Raw genomic sequence first — 20,420 nt, forward strand, 5'->3', positions numbered from 1 at the left:
GAGTTCAGATGACCTCTTTCCTGGTGTGGGAAAATAAATAAAATAAAAGTGATTCCATTTTGTGGATGGAAAGGTTTTAATCAAAACCCACCTTTTGATAGCCACTATTAACTAAATGCTGTCATTGTAACAGAAGGCACCATTACACTGGGAGAATACTTTGGATTCAATCCTGGCATGTGGTTGCTAATCAAGATTGGGGGGGGGGGGGGGGGGGGGGGATAAAAGCAAACTGTATTTGAATAGACAACCAGGACATCTAACCTTAATTACAGATTGGATGCAACTGTGTTATATTATTAGGAGCAAGGTCTCTCACATTAAAGACACACTGCAAGACACTAGTCTTAAACTAGGGCCATCAGAGTTCCACTCTGTGTAAGCATGGTCCACAAGACAATCATACATATTATACAACCGCCCTTACAGGTGTGAGATCTAAACTTCTAGTATAGACCCTACATGGTAAGTTCTAAGCAAAAAACAGAAAAAAAAAAAAAAAGTTGCCTTTGAGTTCTACAGTTTTTAATAAAAAATAAAAGGATAACAGATGTAACTGCACCTCTGAAGTTGGTAGGCCTAATTATTGCATAGTAGCGTAAAGGCTTTAGCACCTTTGTTTCTTGAAACACTGAAAGTTAGTTAGGAAGTCAGATTTAAATAAATCAGAAGGGCAGCTGTTGAGAATTCAGAGAAATCAAAACTTTTCCAGGACATAAACACATCTAACTGAGAGCCAAAAATATCTTGGCAGGACAGCAGCTATCAGTGTCCAGAAACAGCCTGTTCCCAAAGAAGCCTTGATCTCCCTGACCCACAATGAAGGTTTACATTTTATTTTAAGTGTCTTCAAAAGCCCTAGAGTAGACAGTCAGACAGTTCACTGATAGTACACATCTGCAGTTGGAAACTCGTGTTTCTGAATACAAAAGGATGTGCACCAAACATTTCTACCTACATGCACACGCACACACACACACACACACACACACACACACACATAAGTAACTTAGATAGGTGCATATCTATTTACCTTTACAGTAAAAGACAGAAGCACAGGTGTTTGTGTACTGTGTAGCTCATAGACAAACACAGCCATCTTCAATGTGTTGTAATAACATGCATATATCCTCATGCATTTCCATAACCTTCTGACTCAGTGAAATGCTGTAACAGCCTACTAAAGATTTTTTTTTTTTTTAATTTTCAACAGCAACATCCATCGAAAATGGATTGTTCTCAGGCTTTAAAAAACAAACAAACAAAAAAAACAACACAGAACTAAGTTTCTCCCCCAACATCCAGAACAGGAAAGGGGTAGTCTTAAAACATCGATTTAAAATCCTTGCCACTCCTAGTTGGTAGATAACCACAGAACATTTAGAAACCAAAGTCTGATGGTTTTGAATACTGGAAGTGTTACTGGCCATCTAGAAATGGTTGTAGTTAACCACCTAGGCATCTCTGTAACTGACCACGTAGCCTAGGGATAGGCTGGCCAAGTGTCCACCAGCTGTTAATGTCACTGCTTTGGATTAGTTATAGTTGGGCACCTATTACATATCATTTTTATTTTTTTACACCTAATAAACTGGTTATCGACCCCCCCCCCCAAAAAAAGGAAAATCCTAAAAAATGTCATTTGATAATTACAGCATTGTTCCTGTACTTAAAGTTCTTATTAAAAGGCAGCTGGTGCTTCTGTGGTACATAGATCGAGCAGCACGTTTTGTTTTGAAGAGATTTCACAGAGCCCAAGGGACTGCAATACAAGCATCTGTAGGAGTTATAGACTTCCAGGCAACACAATGAAGAGGTGGTGTTCTCTTTAGGACCTGCCACTGCAGGCATTCAAGTTCTCAGAGGTACCAAAATCGGAGCGGGAACCTTCAGGGGTAATGCATTGCTGGTGGGGGCCTCTCCTACACACCAGCTGCAGCCATCCCAGACTGATTCACTATAAGACAGCCCCAAAACCAAATGGAAGCGCTTTGAAATCACATCCTTCACAAGATGCATCTGCCTCCACATTCCTGCAGCAGCCAGGTTCTCAACCAATTGTCCCTGTGTGTGTTTGTGTTAAATAATATATTATTTTTAATGTAAAATCACATCCCCAGAGCAAGACTGACATTGATTGGCAGTGTGGCTCTCGAAATGTGATATACATTTGACAACAATTTAAAAATGAGTTTATCATAGAATTTTACAAATGAAAATATGTGCATATCTACATTTATAGATAGTTAAACACAGGTAAAGATGCAGGTCATTTATACATCTGGGTAACCTGTATTATATGTGTGTTGATTCAGTGCAGAGTCTGAATGAATGAGTGTGTGTGTGTGTGTGTGTGTGTGAGAGAGAGTATGCATGTGTGCGCACACCAGGGTGTCTGTCTTTGCAGCAGTTCATGTCCCTGGGTCCCTGTCCCCTTCAGTTGGTGTCCATTCTGTCTTCCCCCTCCTCTGGAGCTTTGCCCACAGAGGCTGAGGAAGGCATGCTCTGGATTGACTTGTTATCCCGACGCTGGTAAAACAGCACGTATGCTGCCTTTGTCTGCAGAGAAAAGATAAAGGGAAGGTTACAGTCTAGCATTCAGAGCAGGGTAGAGAACAGGATGGGACAGAACAGATATTAGGCAAGGTGTAGAAAGAGAATGGATAGATGGAGACTGTTTACTGTGAAGAAAAAACAAAAAAACACCACATTTTTCATAAAACAAAACTTAACATGCCAGTACCTCCAAGATGTTTCAAGTCATAGTTGCAACATTCTTTTTTGGGGGTCCATAATTTTAGCAAAGGTGGAGACAAAGTTAAAAAACAAAACATACAATACTGACAGACAAGAAGGTAAAGGAGATTGCTGAGATTGTTTCAGCTTCTGGCTAAGACACACTCACCACAATCTGATCCTCTGAGGCAGAGGAGACACTACTGTCATCAAAGTAATACCATTTCTCATCAGCCTTGTTCTTGGCATAGGCGGTGTCTGTAAAGAATTGAGAGAATGATTATAAACAATTTACCAGCAGGTTCCAAGACCATGCAATACAATAGAACCAAAAAGAGGAACTTTGTTCACTGCACTTCCAGTGGAAGAGGCAGCTTTACATATTAAACACAAATATATCTACTCAAACAGCTTCTGCATAGATTTATTGGACATCATTTGTTGCGTTTTGCAGATGGGCGTGAACTTTATTCCAAATTGTTTTGTTTTACTCATTTTGCTCAACTTATTCACGGATTTTAAAAGCATTTTAAATTTTAAAAAAGTGTTGGGATGGGAATTCCCAAACCCTATGTGGGTTTGACCTGTTGTTTAAATTAAATTAGCAGCAGTAAGGAAATAATAAAACCGGTAGTATGAATCACCATGTACAGTTGAGTAAACACCCGTGGGTGGTATTACTAGCTCAGTAAATTGTTTCTGTGCAACGGTCTTACCATAACTAGCACGGAAGACATACAATCTACTATTGCAAAACACTTTAAAACATAAGACACTGTTGATTAAGGGTGTTACAGTCAGAAGATAAGGGGACTTAAGTCAAATCACACAACATCAGGCTTTTTTTTTTTTTCTTTAAGATAACCAAATCCTTTTATACATGATCATTTATATAGGAACATACCAGTGAGTGTTTTTTATGTTGTTATAATCATTTTAAAAACATTTCTTGGTTCAGACACAGGCCACTGGACCAGAAACCAGAAAGAACAGCTGTTGGGAAGCTGTTGCTGCTCTTGTCTCAATTTTCCAAAACATACTAAACCCCCCTCACCCCATTTCAAATAATGTTGGCCTACTCCCACACAAGTTCTACCTGGTCAACAAAACAAATGATGTAACAAGATACAAATATCAATTATTTTAATTAAGTGGTGCAACAATGAATGCTGTAGACAACATTACAGGTATGTTATTAATTTCAGTGCCATTATATGCCAACCAATGCTACTTACAATGCCCACCACCCATCCCTCCATAATGGTTGGAAACAGCGATGAGGTCATATATGTAGGGCCCTGCCTTTGGGTCACAGACAAACTCAGACATGTTCAGGTCCCTGTGAATGAGAGAGAAAGGTTTTCATCAATTGATTTTCTTGTTTGTTTAATTTTCTACATTTTGCAACTACAGCTGCCAGATAAGAAGTTTGTCAACCTTACCAATTGTGAAAGCTGTAGACTGCAAAAGGATTATGCAATGCTTATTTTGTCTAGGTCATTTAATATTTCTGACATGTTTTTGAAAAGTTTACTCTTAGAAAGAGCAAGTGCTTGCTATCAAGAAATTGTAGTAAACACAAGCCCGTTTGTCAGCTGCCGTTGCCTGTCTGATAGGAAAATCACTGGCACTGCTCATTGCTACTCTCGTGACATCCAGCCATTGCAAACAGAAGATACCTCACAGTACCCCAGGGTAACGTTGTACCCCAATCTCTCTAATTTATTTGACGACATAATACTCCTCATGTGACCCAGTAATAACGATATTAAAAAAATAGCTTTGTACGCAGGTTGATTCTCGCTGTTAATACATAAACTTCATGCAACTCGACAGACAGAGAAAACATAAAAAGCACTGTAAATAGTAGAAGAGAAGTTTGATAAAGATGCACAGAAAGCAGCATATAAAACTTCTTCACTGTCAGTGAAGCATAATTTTAATATATTTAAATAGCTAATTTTAATGTAGTTCTGCCTAGTAAGTTACCGTAATACAATGTTTAGCATCAGATTAATAGCTCTACTAAATGCAATACAGTCAGTTTATTTTAATTTAGTGTGAAGCAATTACTGTATTGTACATCTTAATTTAAAATACATTTCTTAATGGTTTTGCTATATGTATTTGTGCTCTGTGCCAAAAATAAATAATTTGATAAATATGCTGGATTTCCACAGGGTACCGCTTGCAGTTTATAAAAATTCCCAGAAAAGGCTATTTCTTTCAGCCACTTCAATAAAGGGTTCACTGCCTGAACAGTATAACTCACCAACATGACAGATGAAGTAGGATAACTGAAATAACCGAAAATATAAAACGATACAGCGCCATCTGGAGCACAATCACAGTTTTGCTCGTATTTAGAGTTGAGGACTTGAGAAGGGAGGGTGGTGTTGGCCTAGCAGGAAGAGGATTGGGACAGGGAGGAAAACTTGTCTGGCATCAATTTTCAGACCCCTTACCTAACTGGGAAGTCTACCACAGTATCCAGCTTGTCTCTCCAGCAGCGGTTATAAGAGAAACGTTTCAGATGGACGACCAGAATACGTGGAAGGGACCACAGATCAAATTTTTTTGTGGCCTGTTGGTGCTTCTTGCAGGTGGGGCAATACCTGTGGATTACACCAAGTGTGAAGGTTGTAGAGGTTGATCAAATAACATATGCCCATTAACAAAGTTCAACTGTGACGACACCCCCTCCCCCCCAAAAGAGCTCACCAGGGGTCATGTTCTCCTAGCGTCTCCATGGTGGTAAAGAGCTCGATACAGTCTCTCAGGGCCACTGTTGCCTTCTTCTTCTGGTGCTGCAACATGCTCTCATGTTTCTCATAAGCCTGGAAAAATAAAGAAAAAACACAGAAAAAAACTGAATACAGCATTACATACAATATGTTAATGGCTGTGTGTGTGTGTGTGTGTATATATATATATATATATATATATATATATATATATATATATATATATATATATATATATATATATATATATACACACACACACACACACACACTGCCTATAAAGTCTCCACCCCCTTTTTCACCTTTTGTTGCCTTATAGCCTGGAATTAAAATCCATTAAAATATTTTTTTTCTCTCATTTATCTACACATCCTACCCCACAACTTCCAAGTGAAAAAAAATGTTCTAGAAATTTGTAGAAAATTAATTTAAAATAACTGAAATAGCTTGGTTGTGTAAGTGTCCACCCCCCTTCTAATAGCAACCCTAAATTAGCCCAGGTGTAACCAATCGCCTTCAGAATCACACACCAAGTTAAGTGGCCTCCACCTGTGTTAAATTGTACTGATTCACATGATTTCAGGATAAATTTGCAGTTCTTGTAGGTAGTGCATTTCAAAGCAAAGACTCAACCATGAGCACCAAGGCGCTTTCAAAAGAACTCCGGGACAAAGTTGTTGAAAGGCACAGATCAGGGGATGGCTATGAAAAAATATCAAAGGCCTTGAATATCCCTTGGAGCACAGTCAAGATGGTTATTAAGAAGTGGAAGGTGTATGGCACCACCAAGACCCTGCCTAGATCGGGCCGTCCCTCCAAACTGGATGACCGAGCAAGGAGGAGACTGATCAGAGAGGCTACCAAGAGGCCAATGACAACTTTGCAAGAGCACTTTGCAATGGCCAAGACTGGTCAAAATGTGCATGTGACAACAATATCCCAAGCACTCCACAAATCTGGCCATTACTCAAGAAAGCCCACCTTGGATCCTGTTTGAAGTACATAAAAAAAACTCAGGAGATTCTATAGCCACGTGGCAAAAAGTTCTGTGGTCTGACGAAACTAAAATGGAACTTTCTGGCCTAAATGCAAAGCGTTATGTTTGGCGCAAACCCAACACAGCGCATCACCCAAAGAACACCTTCCCTACTGTGAAGCTTGGTGGTGGCAACATCATGTTATGGGATGTTTCTCATCGGCAGGGACTGGGGCACTTGTCAGGATAGAAGGCAAAATGAAAGGAGCAAAGTACAAAGAAGTCCTTGAGCAAAACCTGCTACCCTCTGCAAGAGAGCTGAAACTGGGACGGAAGTTCACCTTTCAGCATGACAACGACCCAAAGCACACAGCCAAAGCTACACTGCAGTGGCTAAGGAATAAAAAGGTAAACCAGTCAGAAGCCTGACCTAAATCCAATTGAATATTTGAGTGCTGTCCATCAACACTCCCCAAGGAACCTGACAGAGCTTGAACAGTTTTGTAAAGACGAATGGTCAAATATTGCCAAATGTAGGTGTTCAAAGTCCTATCCCAACAGACTCACAGCTGTAATTGCTGCCAAAGGTGATTCCACCAAGTATTAACTCAGGGGGGGTGGAGACTTATCCAATTATGATCTTTCAGTTTTGCATTTAATATAACTTTTTTTCCCCTTAACAGTGTGGAGTATGGTCTGTAGATAAGTGGAAAAAATCCTCTTAAAAGGCACGAAACTCTGAGGCAGTGACAACAAAATATGAAAAATGTTCAAGGGGTGTAGACTTTGTATAGGCACTGTACATAAATAAAAAAACACCCCAACGCTGCTGCATGCACACCATCTGGAGTTCAAACAAGATACCACCACATTGCTCAGACATACAAACACACATGCAGCCCCTTTCTACTAGCTGTAGTACTGACCTCTGCCTCCTGGTCGTCATAGTATAACGTCTTAGATTCGGAGTCCCAGTCAATCGCAACTGTTGATTGCGCTGTACATAAATCAACCAAAAATGTACATTATTAACAGTTAGGACTGTTAAATACAGTGGGAGGATTATAATAATATATAATAAGAAATATAACAGTAAAGATTTTGAAATAAAAAACGTTCACTATGTACAAGCACATTCAAATCCATGACATGCAAACATCCAAGCACAGGTAAGATGTTCATTGAACAGCCACTAAACATTTAGAGCAGAGAAGTGTGTGAGTCTGATTGATTTGTGTGTGCCTAGAGAGGTTGTTTGACATAATGGCTGAACCAGGTTTGGTAGTAGAGCACACCTGCCCCAGAGTTATACCTAGAATAATTCTTACCATTGAGTTTGAGGATTGTGTTATCGCTGGTAAGTGAGCTGATTTCAGCTGTGCCGTAAGAGTTTACCATACTGAAAGTGAACAGCTTTGCCGGACAGTTAGCCGACTTGGCTGAAGTTTTTTTGAAGCCAGCGATAGACTCATTTTCTGGGTCCTCGCAATCCTCTTCCCTGTCAGAGCCCTCCGATTGGCCGTTACCAGGTTCTATGAGGATATCTTGGTTGGGCCTCGCTACCTCCTGATGTTCCATCTCCTCATCCTCTCCTGCAACAAAACAAATAGAGAGGTGCTCTACTCCTATTTCAGCAGTAGCACATATACAAATATAAAGGCGCTAGTCTTCTGGACCTTACCTTCACACACCCCGTTCGGTCCGTTGCTGGTCCCTGCCTGGGAAGGTTGTCTGCTGCCGCTAGCTGTCTCTGTGGGTCCCCCACTGCACGATGGTGCCTCTGGTGGTTCACAACCACACAATCCCAGCTCTGCTGCCTGGCTGGGACACCCTGTTGACTCTACAGTCTGGCTAGTGGGGCTGCTGCAGCTACTGCTAGTGCTGCTCCGTCCACTTGCACTGCTACTGCCAGCTGCTGCAGTGGCTTTCCCCTCGCAGCCTGTGACCTGCGGCCTTTTCACATAGCGGCTGAAACAAAAAGCAACTTGTGTATAGCAATACAAATATTTGTTCTTGCAGAAGTGCAGATTTAACTTAGCATGTTTTGCCCTATGCTGTAATCAACATCAATTGCTAGATAGGCTTTTGGACCCAGACAGTGCAAATTAAGCAAAGGCATTATAGGTTAGGAAATTAAGTTAGTATCTGAGGTCTGCTTGAGAACCTTTAGCAAAACTGAATCAAGCACTGTTTCCAAACGTTATCAACCCCACCTTACCCAATTCTCTCCAGCACCCTTTCATACAGCAAGTCCACAGTGAGGTTCTGCTTGGGGAACGAGATGAGAAGGGGTTGCCCAAACAGGACAGTGCCTGTGGAGGAGCCTGTGTGCTTCATACGCCGCTCCCTAAAGTATATAGGCAGGCTGACTTGCTCCCCTTCCAACTCCTCAACCTCATACCTGTTGTGAAGAGATATTAAAAATGTCAGAGAAATTCCAATTTCAACAACAATTGTCAGTACACACTAGGTAAGTCACAGTATACTGTGGTACAGGTTGCCATGGTTTTGAAACTGCAACCATTTTTCTATACCATGATTACCGAGTTCATGGTTTACCACGGTATGAAAAAGTTGTTCACAGGTTTCTGTCTCTACCAGCTCCTAATTGCTGCTTGTCAGTTTTGAACTAAAAAAAAAAAACTACGCTGCCGTTTAAATTGTGTGGTGTTCAGCACAGGAAACAGCTGTGTTGAAACTAAACAAGCAAAACAAATGGTTGGATAGTAAACAAACTCGTACAGCTAATGAAAGTGACCTCTTTCCACCTGAAACTGATAAAATCAACCATCTGGGGATATTTTGTGTATGAAAAAAATGAAGGGCTTTGTTGCTGAGGATGGAAAATTAGCATGTAGAGCACACATCCAAGCTCTTCACCCACACACAAGAGTATCACCTGACCCTGTATAGAGAAGCTCAGGTATATACATTCTTGGTATACTCTTAATCACTTTTTAGAATTAAAATAAAATTTAAATACACTGTTTTGTGTACACGTAATAGATGCTGTTTGCAAACTCTACACAGTAAGCTTGTATTTAGGGATGATTTTAGAATTTCCACGATACAAATAACTGAGAGCCCACTCTTTCACAATACACTGATTATAGTAGTCATTGTTTTTCAATTACTCTTTTTAACTGAAAACAAAAGAAAAAAAACATGTATTTTTTATTTTCTCTGTGGGATATGGTCTGCAACACAAGGCAGCTACAGACTAAAAAGAGCAAGATTCCAGCAAGAATGAAAAAACTTACAAGCACACAGGTGGAAGAAAAATACTTAATGAAATTGTCCTTATATTACCATCACTAACAGTTGCAAAAAAATTGATACCTTCAAGTCTGTCAAAATATACAAAATATTTTTTTGTAGTGAAAGTACACACTAGGGCTGTCAGTTAAGCCTCAAAATAGCAATTGATTAATTGGGTGCACAAAATACAATCGTTCTAGTAAATATCGATGATTGCACCATACATTTTCTGTGCATTCCTCTCCTTGTGACATTATTATTTTAATAGCACTGCAGTCAAGTAACAGCTTGTGCACAACAATTGAATGCGAGGGCTAATTACACCTTGGTAGCATCAAGTGAAGAAAAAAAACAACCACCGCTTTCGTAACAAGCCTAGCAAGTTTAACATACTACAGGAGTGTTACTAAAATATTTATTCCAAACAGATTACAGAACTTTGTAATGCAAGCTATATAAACTAGACACGAGTTTACGAAAAGCGTTTTTTTTTTTTTTTAATTCAGTGACAGCTGCAGCATCATGCATTGCATCTTGTTAATACTGTACCACCTAACCTTCACTATCTGTGAAACACAATGCAGAAATCCCTGCCTAAAACATAATAATAATAATAAATAATAAAAATAATAATAATAATAAATTGATTTACCACAAATTGCATAACCGCTGATCCTCTTACTTCAAAATTGCATTTAACATCACTAACCATGTATTTATTTTGAATGTTATTGAATAGTTACATATGTACAGTATATTTTTTTTCTTCAATGTGCACAATTTATTGTTTGCCAGGAATGTAAGCCTATATAAAAGTTACACTTTTTTTTTTTTTTTTTTTTCTTGCACAGTGAATACACAGGAGGGGAATACTAACAAAGAATTTTCAAAACAGATTCGATGGGAACAGTAAATCAGATGCTAGTTAACAGAAGCAGGAAAAGACTAGCACGACCACTGTTTGTCTGTGGCAGAAATACTGTTAATAGCAAGGCAGGGCGTTGAGAGCAGTTTCGTTGACAACTTAAATAATACTGTTAACTATGCGTGTTACAAAAATGTAATTACTGAATAGATTATTCAGTATTTATATCCATGTACATAATGAGGAATGGAATCGATCGAAAAATTGATTTTTTTTAATTAATCATAGCATCCCTAATACACACCGATGATTGTACCCATATTTGGAGAGAAAAGCATCCGTTCCGTTTCCAGGCAGGTTTAGTGAGTATGTGATTATCGTTTTCTATGATTGTCGAATAATTAAAAAATGTTAACGATACGATTATCACAAATATCGTATCAAAAAATCGTTTAATCTCTACTTGTATTGCAGGAACACTTTGTGGCCAAATAAATAACTGCAGCTAACTAACTTGGTCAAGACAGATTTAACCCTTTGCGGTCCAATGTCGGACCAGGTCTGACATTATAATTTTCCCTTTCCAGTCCGATGTCTGACTCTGTCCGACATTATCAAAAAGACGTAAAGCACAGGTCTCTAGTCGTTTTTTCTCCAGAAAAAGCAGAGAAAACCTTTCAATGGGATCCTTCACATTTCTTTTTCTTTTGCCATTTAATATAAAGCCGATGAGTTAATCAAATGTATTAGTGTCACCAATACAGCACAGATTAACAGTTCACTACGGATTATGAATAGTAAATTCAGAGGCAAACTGAAAATTTGCATAGCCAGTACATAATATAACTATTTAACATTTATAGCTGTATCACATTTTTCAACTGCACACAATACATTTCAAATTCAAAGTGATGGAAAATATTTGGCTTATCGCAATAAGTTTTGTAGGAAAAATGTAACTACAGTAAGAGCACTTGAACAGCTTAACATAGCTGTTTTAAAACAAAGCTTAATGTTAAAAAAAACTTTTTTTTTTTTTTAATTAATACAAATATTAGTTGACTACTGTGTATTTCTTTAAATAGCCATTTTAAAAATGACATGAGACTGTGGTATGACGATAATTGAAGTATATTTGAAGGTTATCATATGTCAAAATGCAATACCACAACATCCTTGGTACATACCATACTATTTTAATGCAGCACTTGGAATATAAAGTTAGAAAAGAGACTCACAAAAAGATATCGTCTCTGTCCATGATGTGATTCAGTCCCTCGTCGTGGCGGTAGATTTTATGGAACCGGTGATTGTACACATCTACTACCACCATCTGAAAAGATCAGCACCAGTTTCATAGCCTCAGTATCATGTTTTTCCCCCACTTATTCTCAGCTTTTGTGTTAAAGAAAGACCTCTTTCTGAAAGCCAGACCATGCAGTTACCCAATAACACACAAGAGCGGGCAACACAACCATTGTCTACAACACCTGTCAGTTGCTCCATCCAATGGCTACACTTTTCTGTGCATACGAGTTGGTTTAGTTAGCAATGCTACTGTCTGAGTAATACCCCTAAGGAACCAAACTCACATCCCATCCCACTAACAACTAGGCTAATTTATTTAATGCATTGGGTGCACTTTAAATGGCACAGATTTTTTTCAAGAAATGAAGATGTTCAAGTCTGACAATCCAAGTCAGTACATGAAACATGAGCATTGTTTTCTTACGTTGTCAGCTAGCACGCCAGACAGTTTTGACAGAGCGGTGCATAGATCAGCCACAGTGCCCAGCTTGGGGACCACTACCCTGTACTGGAACAAAAAAAGAAGAGCAGTCAGAATGGGGCCCTACCTGGCATGGGACAGCATTAGTCCTGTTCTACTGTAAAGCTGCTTAACTCATAGAGCCTTCTCTGGTACATCTTTGTCTTGACAGTCCATAAAAAGTTTATATTAAGTTTATTTTAATTCTTATGTAAAGATGTTTTAGAGAAAAAAAACTGAGTTCATAAAATAAGCGACATTTCATGTTATATGAATCACTTATTTATACATGAAAATAAAAGAAAAAGCTTCAGAAGATTGAATGGTAGCTTTAGAGAAGAAATGCCAAAATAAACACTATTTTTCTCATTTCAAAAGTTGAGTAATGTTAATGGGGTGCTGAGCAGTGCTTCGAACTTGAGCCTTGATTGGCAGTCAGTCAATAGTTTACAGCCAGGCCAACAAGAACAAAAAAACCCAAATACCGCACTTGTCGTTGTATTACCAATTTGTACCCATTACTTAAACATTGATTAGCACTCCCTTTAAGGGACGTGTCAGTCAAATTGGTACTTTTAAATTTTAAACATTCAGGCATGTAATAACAAATGATGCCAAGTATTGAAACAATTCTGTGAAAGACATGAAATATGATGAGGGAACAATCATGTTCATACTTGCCCATATTGCTCTGTCATGAATTTAACTTTTAGGCTTCCTTTAATGCTAAAACAAATAAAAAGGGTCCTATAGTGGCACACAAAAGTCAGTATTGGCTATCCCTGAAAAGCAGTGATCTGGGCTCACCTGCACGGGCCTGGACTGGGGGTCTGCGCGCACCAAGAACACCTCCATGGTGCGGTCTTTCTTCATGGGCAGTGGCAGCGTGAGGTAGCAGAAAGGGTCAAAGGTGACCGAGACCATGGCGCACTCAGGACACACTAGAGTGGACTTGAAGAGTCCGTGAACGGTGTCCACAATGATGGAGTCATTACGAAGCCGGTGATTTGTCCAGGCTTCCTTTGCCACTATCTATCAGCAGGCAGAAGAGACAGACATTTCAGGATTTTTTATTTTTTTATTTTCTGAAACAATTACACAAGAACACAGGCAGTATTAGAGATAATCCCCTTTTATTTTTAACTTGACATGGTCACAGTTTAATGTCATATCATTTGTTGCAATCTATTTGACAATTAAAGAACACACACACCAACATATCCAAAATGCCCTCAAAACACAAAGCCTAGCTGGAAACTTATGGTGCCATAAAGTTGAAATAGAAGCACCATATAAAGCCTTAAAATGTGGATGCTGCAAGATGCACATTTTAAGGGACCTATAAAGAGCAAAATTAAGCAATCACCCACTGCACTAGATGGTATTATAGATGATCTAGTACCTCGTCTGGCCTTCCCTCAGCATCCTTCAGTGCCAAGTAGGGCTTCTTTTTGACACGGTTGAGGTCTTCATGAAGCCCGTCCAGCAGAAAGGCCAACAGCTCTTGGGAGTCCTGCTGCTGGTATCCTGAAAACTGGGGGGCAAAGCGGCCCACCTGGGTCTGTTGGAGAGAAATAATGCTTATTGTTTACTCCCTTTAATTATTGTAATTATGGTTCTCCAGCTAAATACTTTGTGAGCTGCAAAATGCAATCAAAATTATAGTGTTACTTGAAAATCACAGTATAAAAACAGATTAGGCTGGCTGAGAGAAAAGAAGACTTGAACAAAAATAAAAAAAAACCTACAAAAATGAAGAGACATCCAATGGCAGACTCATGTTTTAATATATTTTTTTTATCTCAAAATAGTCAGTTACAATCTTGGACTCAGCCAATGATTTATGATTCTGCCTACTGATTAAGCGCCCAAAAATTGGATACGCTGATTGACAAACGGAGAATTATTACACACTACATTTGCAGTTTAGGATAGAGTTGAGAATCAATTTGAACAACCTATTGTCTGACTGAACAAACACACTTGTGTTTAGATATATTTATTATTTATTTCACACTGCTAAAGCATTTTGGTACTTTTGCTAGTTCTGAAAAACAGAGAGACCTGAATGCATTGAAAAGCAAGAAAACTCAATAAACTGTCCCAATAAACATGGAGCCATGCAGTTTCTCCATTATGTCTGATAACATTTCTTTAGTATAGTACACATTCCCAACCAACTGGTACCTTGAATGTTCTGGGTGCTACATAGCTGCAGCGCCCAGACCACATCTGCTTGACCAGGTCTGCATAGGCTTCAGCGATCTCGCCTCGCATTCCCAGGGGGTTCTCCCGGTTTATCTCTGCCTCGTACTCATCCTGGAGAAAATATTCTGTCAGGGGGGCTGCATTACTCAGGCACTGCAGAAAAAACAAACATCAATGATCACTAGAACATAATGCACACAAAGAATAGAATTTGAAACATTAGAACAGGCATGTGGACCGACAGCTCATTTTGCTATGTCCATTAAAATCACCAACGTAAATGGCTGCTATTTAATTGTGTACAATATTGGCTGCTGGGGGGCTCAATACCTGCAAAGCAGAGTTCATGAAGCAGGTGTTGCCCAGGTTGCTGAGCCCACAGAGGCCAGGCTGTGTCTGGGGTTCTCGGTAGCTGTATGATGAGCCATAGGAACTGTACCCACCCAACCTGTCAAGAGATACAAAAAGACACTTAGTTCAAGAGTCACAATTTTAAATTTTAAACCCTAACTATCATCAGTTAGACATTTTAAAGTTTGACCATTTTTGGTCAATCTCTGTTGCCACTGCATATACTGAGAGTGGGGCACGCAAGGTGTAGACTTTGCCAAGTTTTCAGAAAGACTGTATAAAGTGTTGTACAGGACACACCTGTTATTGGAGCTGGTGCTGTTGTTCAGTGTGTAGCTTGAGTTATTACTGTCTCCATTAGTTATGGTAGAGGAGATGGTGGCAGTACAGTTGGACGGAAGCTTCGAGGAGGTAGTTAAATTCCTGGAGGTGGTCGTGCTGGATCTAAGAGCACAGGGAGAAGTAGCTGTCAGTCATGTGCATAAAAAACCTTGCAGTAAGAACTAAATCTAAACTTGGATCCACTCACTTTGTGTAGCTTGCTTGCCTAGGCCATGTGCCATCTTCATTCTTTTTTTCTATCACAAGCACCTGTGTGGAAGAAAAAAAAAAACAACCACAAGTTCTTTCAATCCAGGGTGCCTGGATTCCACTGTACAGCTTTGATTGAATCCCAATATACACAACACAAAACACCTTAACATTTACACATTTTGCCATAAAAAACAGAAACCAAGCAGAACAAATACAAGTTCTCTAGAAATTGGCTAAACCAATGAAAGAAATGCAGTTTACAATATTAGTAAGGCAGGCCAACGGTTAAAATGCTTGTTCACTTTTTTGAATGTCTGCAGCTGAGTGATATCTGTGCAACATGCAAATCATAAATGACTGGCGCCAACTGCCCTATAGCTAAAGGACTCCCACAGCAGATAGCTCGTTGGACAGCAAGGAAATACAAACCTACTAAAAAGACGTTAGTAGCCGTTAAGACCAAAACTAAATGACAGATCCAGCAGTCTTTTCATTTAGTGGATTTAAAAATCTGTCCCAGAGATGCTACCTGTCCCTGAAAGAGCCCAGCGTCCTGCACAGTACTATCCGGCTTGTTCAGTTGTTCGTAAGTGTTGCTCATATACTTGTTCCACAGCCGGATCTCTTTGTCAGCAGAGATATTGAACAATGCCCTCATATCCTTTTCAATTGTGTCTGCAGTGAAGGAAAGACAAATCTGCATTAACATTAAAATAAAAAAAAAATCTGACTGATCCCAAGGAATCAGGAACAAATATTTCAGAACCTTTCAACTACTCTCGAATTATTTCACCTTATACTTCAAAAATTGGTGTTTATTTTGACAACATAACATTAAAATATGTAATATGCAAATACTTGGCACCCAGCCAATGGGTAGAGGACATCACTCTTACCACGGTGCACATAATTTTTCATACTTTCATTTTAATCAGAATATAAAAAAGTACAAAACTACACTTCTGAGAAAGACCTACTCAAATTACAATCAAGGTATAGACTCAAGAATGTGCTATTGGTAACTATAACCAAACTTTACAGTAACCAACAACCAATAATACTTTATATACACATGTTTAAAGTCATTATTCATTCAGCACAGAAGTTCCCAACATCTCAAGTGGGAAGCCTAATTTGTACCATTGTCTTACCGCTCTAGATGCTGTCCTAAGTGAAACCCATAGAAGTACCCAACCCTTCTCCAGGGAATGGAAAGGAGTGCCCCCCACGTTCCACTTGTTTCCTTACCTATGGTATCAGCCTTGCTGAAATGTCGTTTCACCAAGTCATCCATGTTGTCGTTCTCACAGAGATTGAGCTCCAGAAGATAGACTTCCACTTTACAGTGCTTTACAAACATCCCGTGCTCTACCACCTGTGAACGCGGCACACACCAAGCATTCAGTGAGGAGGAGGAGGAGGTTTTCAAACTCCATGTGAACATTTCTCAACACAAGTACATAGGTATAGCACGTAAGTTTTCTTACTGCAGTTTATTCAAATTCTGCTTTCAATTAACCTGTTACAAATTAAGCACAAAATAGATACATTTAAGAATTTTGGAAAAAATGTAAACCAACTTTGATTGCGAATGCTAAACCACCTTATATGAATGAAAAATCATGTCCTTTTCACTGAATGTTGTTTAATCACAGTAGCATTCTCCTCCAATTTATGTATGCCCGCCATTACCAAACAAACACTTCCAGAGCTAACAACATTTAATTCACAATTTTCCATCAAAATATAGTAATATAGTAATGTATAAAGCTGGGAATATGAAAGTTCTGGATGTCAACATGATCTTGCCAGTGCCAACACTATATCAAGCTATTGAACACTGGCTGTGGGAGCGATTATCTGACACCCCAGCAAGATTCCTCCGTGCTCACCCCTCCCACACTATCACCAGGGAGTGACAGCAGCTGCATTCAGGGAGGGGAGATCAGGACATCCCTGTTGAGTCACTCCTGTGTGAAAATTGTTCTGAAGCAGGTTTGAGCTTGTGAACACTGAACTTACACCTCCCAAACAATGTGGTAAATAATAAAACAGTTTGAGCTGTAAATAATAGTTTTAATTGTGGACTCAAGAATGATAGTAGTAACAGAAGTAGTACCAATATTAAAGGTTGATATATGTGCAGGAGTGCAATTTCCTGACGGTCTAAAATCTACATGGAAAACTGAGCACAGAGGTATTAAAGAACCCTCGTGTCGCTAAACCATGAGGAACTTGAAATGCCTAACTCACCTTTCTGACAATGGGTTGCTGTCCTTCCACACAGCCATACCAGCTCACGAGCTTGTGCCAGGCCTCAGTAGGTACCAGAACATAGTCTAGCTCATCAATTAGGTGTTCTTTCAGAGTCTGCTTCTCTGGGTCTGCCAAGGAGCGTAAAAGCGAGTTAAAGCCGAGCATACACTCACCCTTAGCAAAACACACTAATAATTTATTTAGTAAACTCTGGGATCAAATGTTTTCATTAGTACGAAGGTATACCAGAATACATTTTATAATGTTAAGTTAATAAACATAAGACCCAGGCTGTTTTTAATCAACCTAAAGAAACCCCCTTGTGAAAGCAGTACCTGCTTGGCTTACTACAGAACCTCAATCTAAATATGACAATATGATCAAGCTAGGAAGCTTGGTCAGTAATGAGTTTATTAAGCAAGAATGTCCTGCAACACTTTGGTATTTTACCTGAGAATAGCCCCGAATTATCAATGGGCCCAGGATACAGGGTTTGCTCCCCCACACTGTACATGTCCCAGCTGTCGAAGCCCACATACTTCTTCCATTGCTTAAACCAGCGACTATCAATCAGAAACCTGTAAAAATCAAACAAAATGTAAATTGAGAAGAGGCTTCAATAACCTATTTTTCAAGCCATGCTGCCACCATGAAACCAATCCTATCCATTCACTCATTCACAGTTGGTTTCTAGTTTACAGCTGGTTTGTTCATGCAAAGCAATTATACAACAGGTAATGGTTATATCTGAAGAATATAAACAGCACCAGATGTAAAACCACTGCTAAACCTTCATCACAGACCTCTTACCCTCCAACCTGTTTTTATTGCCAATAAAGGAGTCAAGTCACCCTTGGCTGCAAGAAACATAATTATTTCCAACACATTTGAAGTAAATGTTTTTAATTTCAGTTACAGCACTTCCACCCACTAATCACCATTCTGAAGCACTTTACTATACATTCAGGTTCACAAAAAAGGCAGAACTTCCTGCCTACCACAGGGTATGGTGGCTGATCTATTCCATAAGGTTACAAGTAATATTTTAATATATACCGGTATAATATTTGAGCCAGTGTGTTGTATTGCAATAGCCTATAAAGATCATTGTTGCACACCACTGTCCAGTACTCTGGACCAATTTATTTAAAATCTGGCTCAGTTAGTGAAAAAGTGCCCTCAATTTATGAAGTAGTGCTGAAGACGTCTATGGATCTATTGCACCCCAGGGCAAATCATACTTACTACAAATTATTTTAATCCAAATTTCAGGCTGTTAGTTTACATAAGCTTGATAGTTGTACTTCCAACAGACAGTTGCCAACTTAAATTGAGACCAAGATTCGGATATACTCAAGTACTGTCTATAACCCTAAATCCCTTTGGGCCAGGTCAATGACCCATATGAGGTCATGTATACCAGAATATATTAATAAATAAATCAATCGAATACCGCATCCTGTTTTAAGTTGGATATCTGCTGAGACGTGCACATACAACCAAGCCATCCGTTCTAACAAAAGCAGAACAGTCCAATCCACACTATTTTTAGACCTCTTAAGTTTCAATTTCTTAACCACTGTGCCTAACAATTAAAACGTGTGTCTTGTTTATGAAGCATAGCTTTTAAACGTAAACCAACAAACATTCTTGACAACATTGAGCCCCCTAACCTCAATCTACGCAACGCCACCACTCAGAGTTTTCCTGATTGTCAACACTGATTTCTTTGCAGGAAGTGAACACCTTGTTCCATTACGCCAAGTCCAATTAAACCGGATTTATCCAAAGCAAAGGCGACATTGGGTTCTTTCCGTGGTCTTTGTGGGCAATGCCAAAAGAATCTCTGGGCAACATCCAGCCTCCATGACAAAGCACTAAATCTATCACCCTCTCCGGCTTGGGGCCTGGACCTCCCTGGGACCTTGCCTGGTTCACCACAACTTCTACTCAGAAATACGGCCTGTCAATGCCCACCACTTCCTAGCAACACTCTCTTTCTACCTTCTTTTACACATGGATGGAACCGAAATATGCTCAGGCAGTTGTCTGGTTCCCGTCAGCTGCGGTGTGTACACATACTCGACGCCGTATCCTCGCTCCAGTATTAACCGGGACACACATGAATAAATCCGCACGACTTCCCATTCACTCATTCAAGGGAACAATATCTCAGATCCCCAGTATCTCCTGCTTCCCCATTGCCGGGCTGATTCAGACTGTACTATTCCCGTGAGCAAGGCCTGTAAAGCCCCGGCTTCCCGACAAGATTTCTGCCGGTGTCTCAGCACCTGGGACCGCTTACCATTTGTCGCCCTTGCGGAGCTGAGTTTTAAGCAAGGCTCCCAAGGTTTGTTTTTGGATGTCGGAAGCAGGTATAGGTGCCTGTACAGGTACCAGTTCGGAGTCGAGCTCGGCCCCGCTACCTGGTTCAGATCCGCCTCCCTCCGCCATCGCGCAGTGTATGAATCGGGCTCGCGGGAACGCGAGTCAACAGGAAATACGAGCTTCGGGAGCCAGCACGCACACAGACACGGGGCGCGAGCACGACTTGCACTTAACAGTTGGGATGAGGAGGCGACCTAAATCATTAAGCTCAACGCTGATATATTTTAAGTAAACTAGAAACATACAAATTGGTATTGCTAACCCTAATATCATATTTATTAAGTTATAATATTGTCTGAAAGGACATAGTTATGCTGGAAATTAACCTAACCCTTC

At 39.7% G+C, this 20,420-nt stretch overlaps 1 protein-coding gene across 1 annotated transcript; it reads right to left on the reverse strand.

Annotated features, from left to right (window-relative positions):
• Nucleotides 1-503: 503 nt before the first annotated feature.
• LOC121328856 (ubiquitin carboxyl-terminal hydrolase 4-like) lies at nt 504-20,170 on the reverse strand. The gene is made up of 22 exons (XM_041273981.1): nt 20,002-20,170; nt 18,147-18,274; nt 17,694-17,824; nt 16,689-16,815; nt 15,970-16,115; nt 15,436-15,497; nt 15,207-15,350; nt 14,886-15,003; nt 14,535-14,708; nt 13,750-13,908; nt 13,155-13,379; nt 12,312-12,395; nt 11,818-11,912; nt 8,675-8,857; nt 8,138-8,424; nt 7,785-8,048; nt 7,383-7,453; nt 5,458-5,573; nt 5,202-5,351; nt 3,972-4,075; nt 2,906-2,994; nt 504-2,559 (listed from the first exon to the last, which is right to left on the reverse strand). The coding sequence occupies exons 1-22, from the start codon at nt 20,148-20,150 to the stop codon at nt 2,437-2,439; spliced, it is 3,129 nt and encodes a 1,042-aa protein (XP_041129915.1). The 5' UTR covers nt 20,151-20,170; the 3' UTR covers nt 504-2,436.
• Nucleotides 20,171-20,420: the final 250 nt, after the last annotated feature.

The sequence above is a fragment of the Polyodon spathula genome, chromosome 16 (genome assembly GCF_017654505.1).
Source record: "Polyodon spathula isolate WHYD16114869_AA chromosome 16, ASM1765450v1, whole genome shotgun sequence".
In the NCBI taxonomy this organism is placed as follows: Eukaryota; Metazoa; Chordata; class Actinopteri; order Acipenseriformes; family Polyodontidae; genus Polyodon; species Polyodon spathula.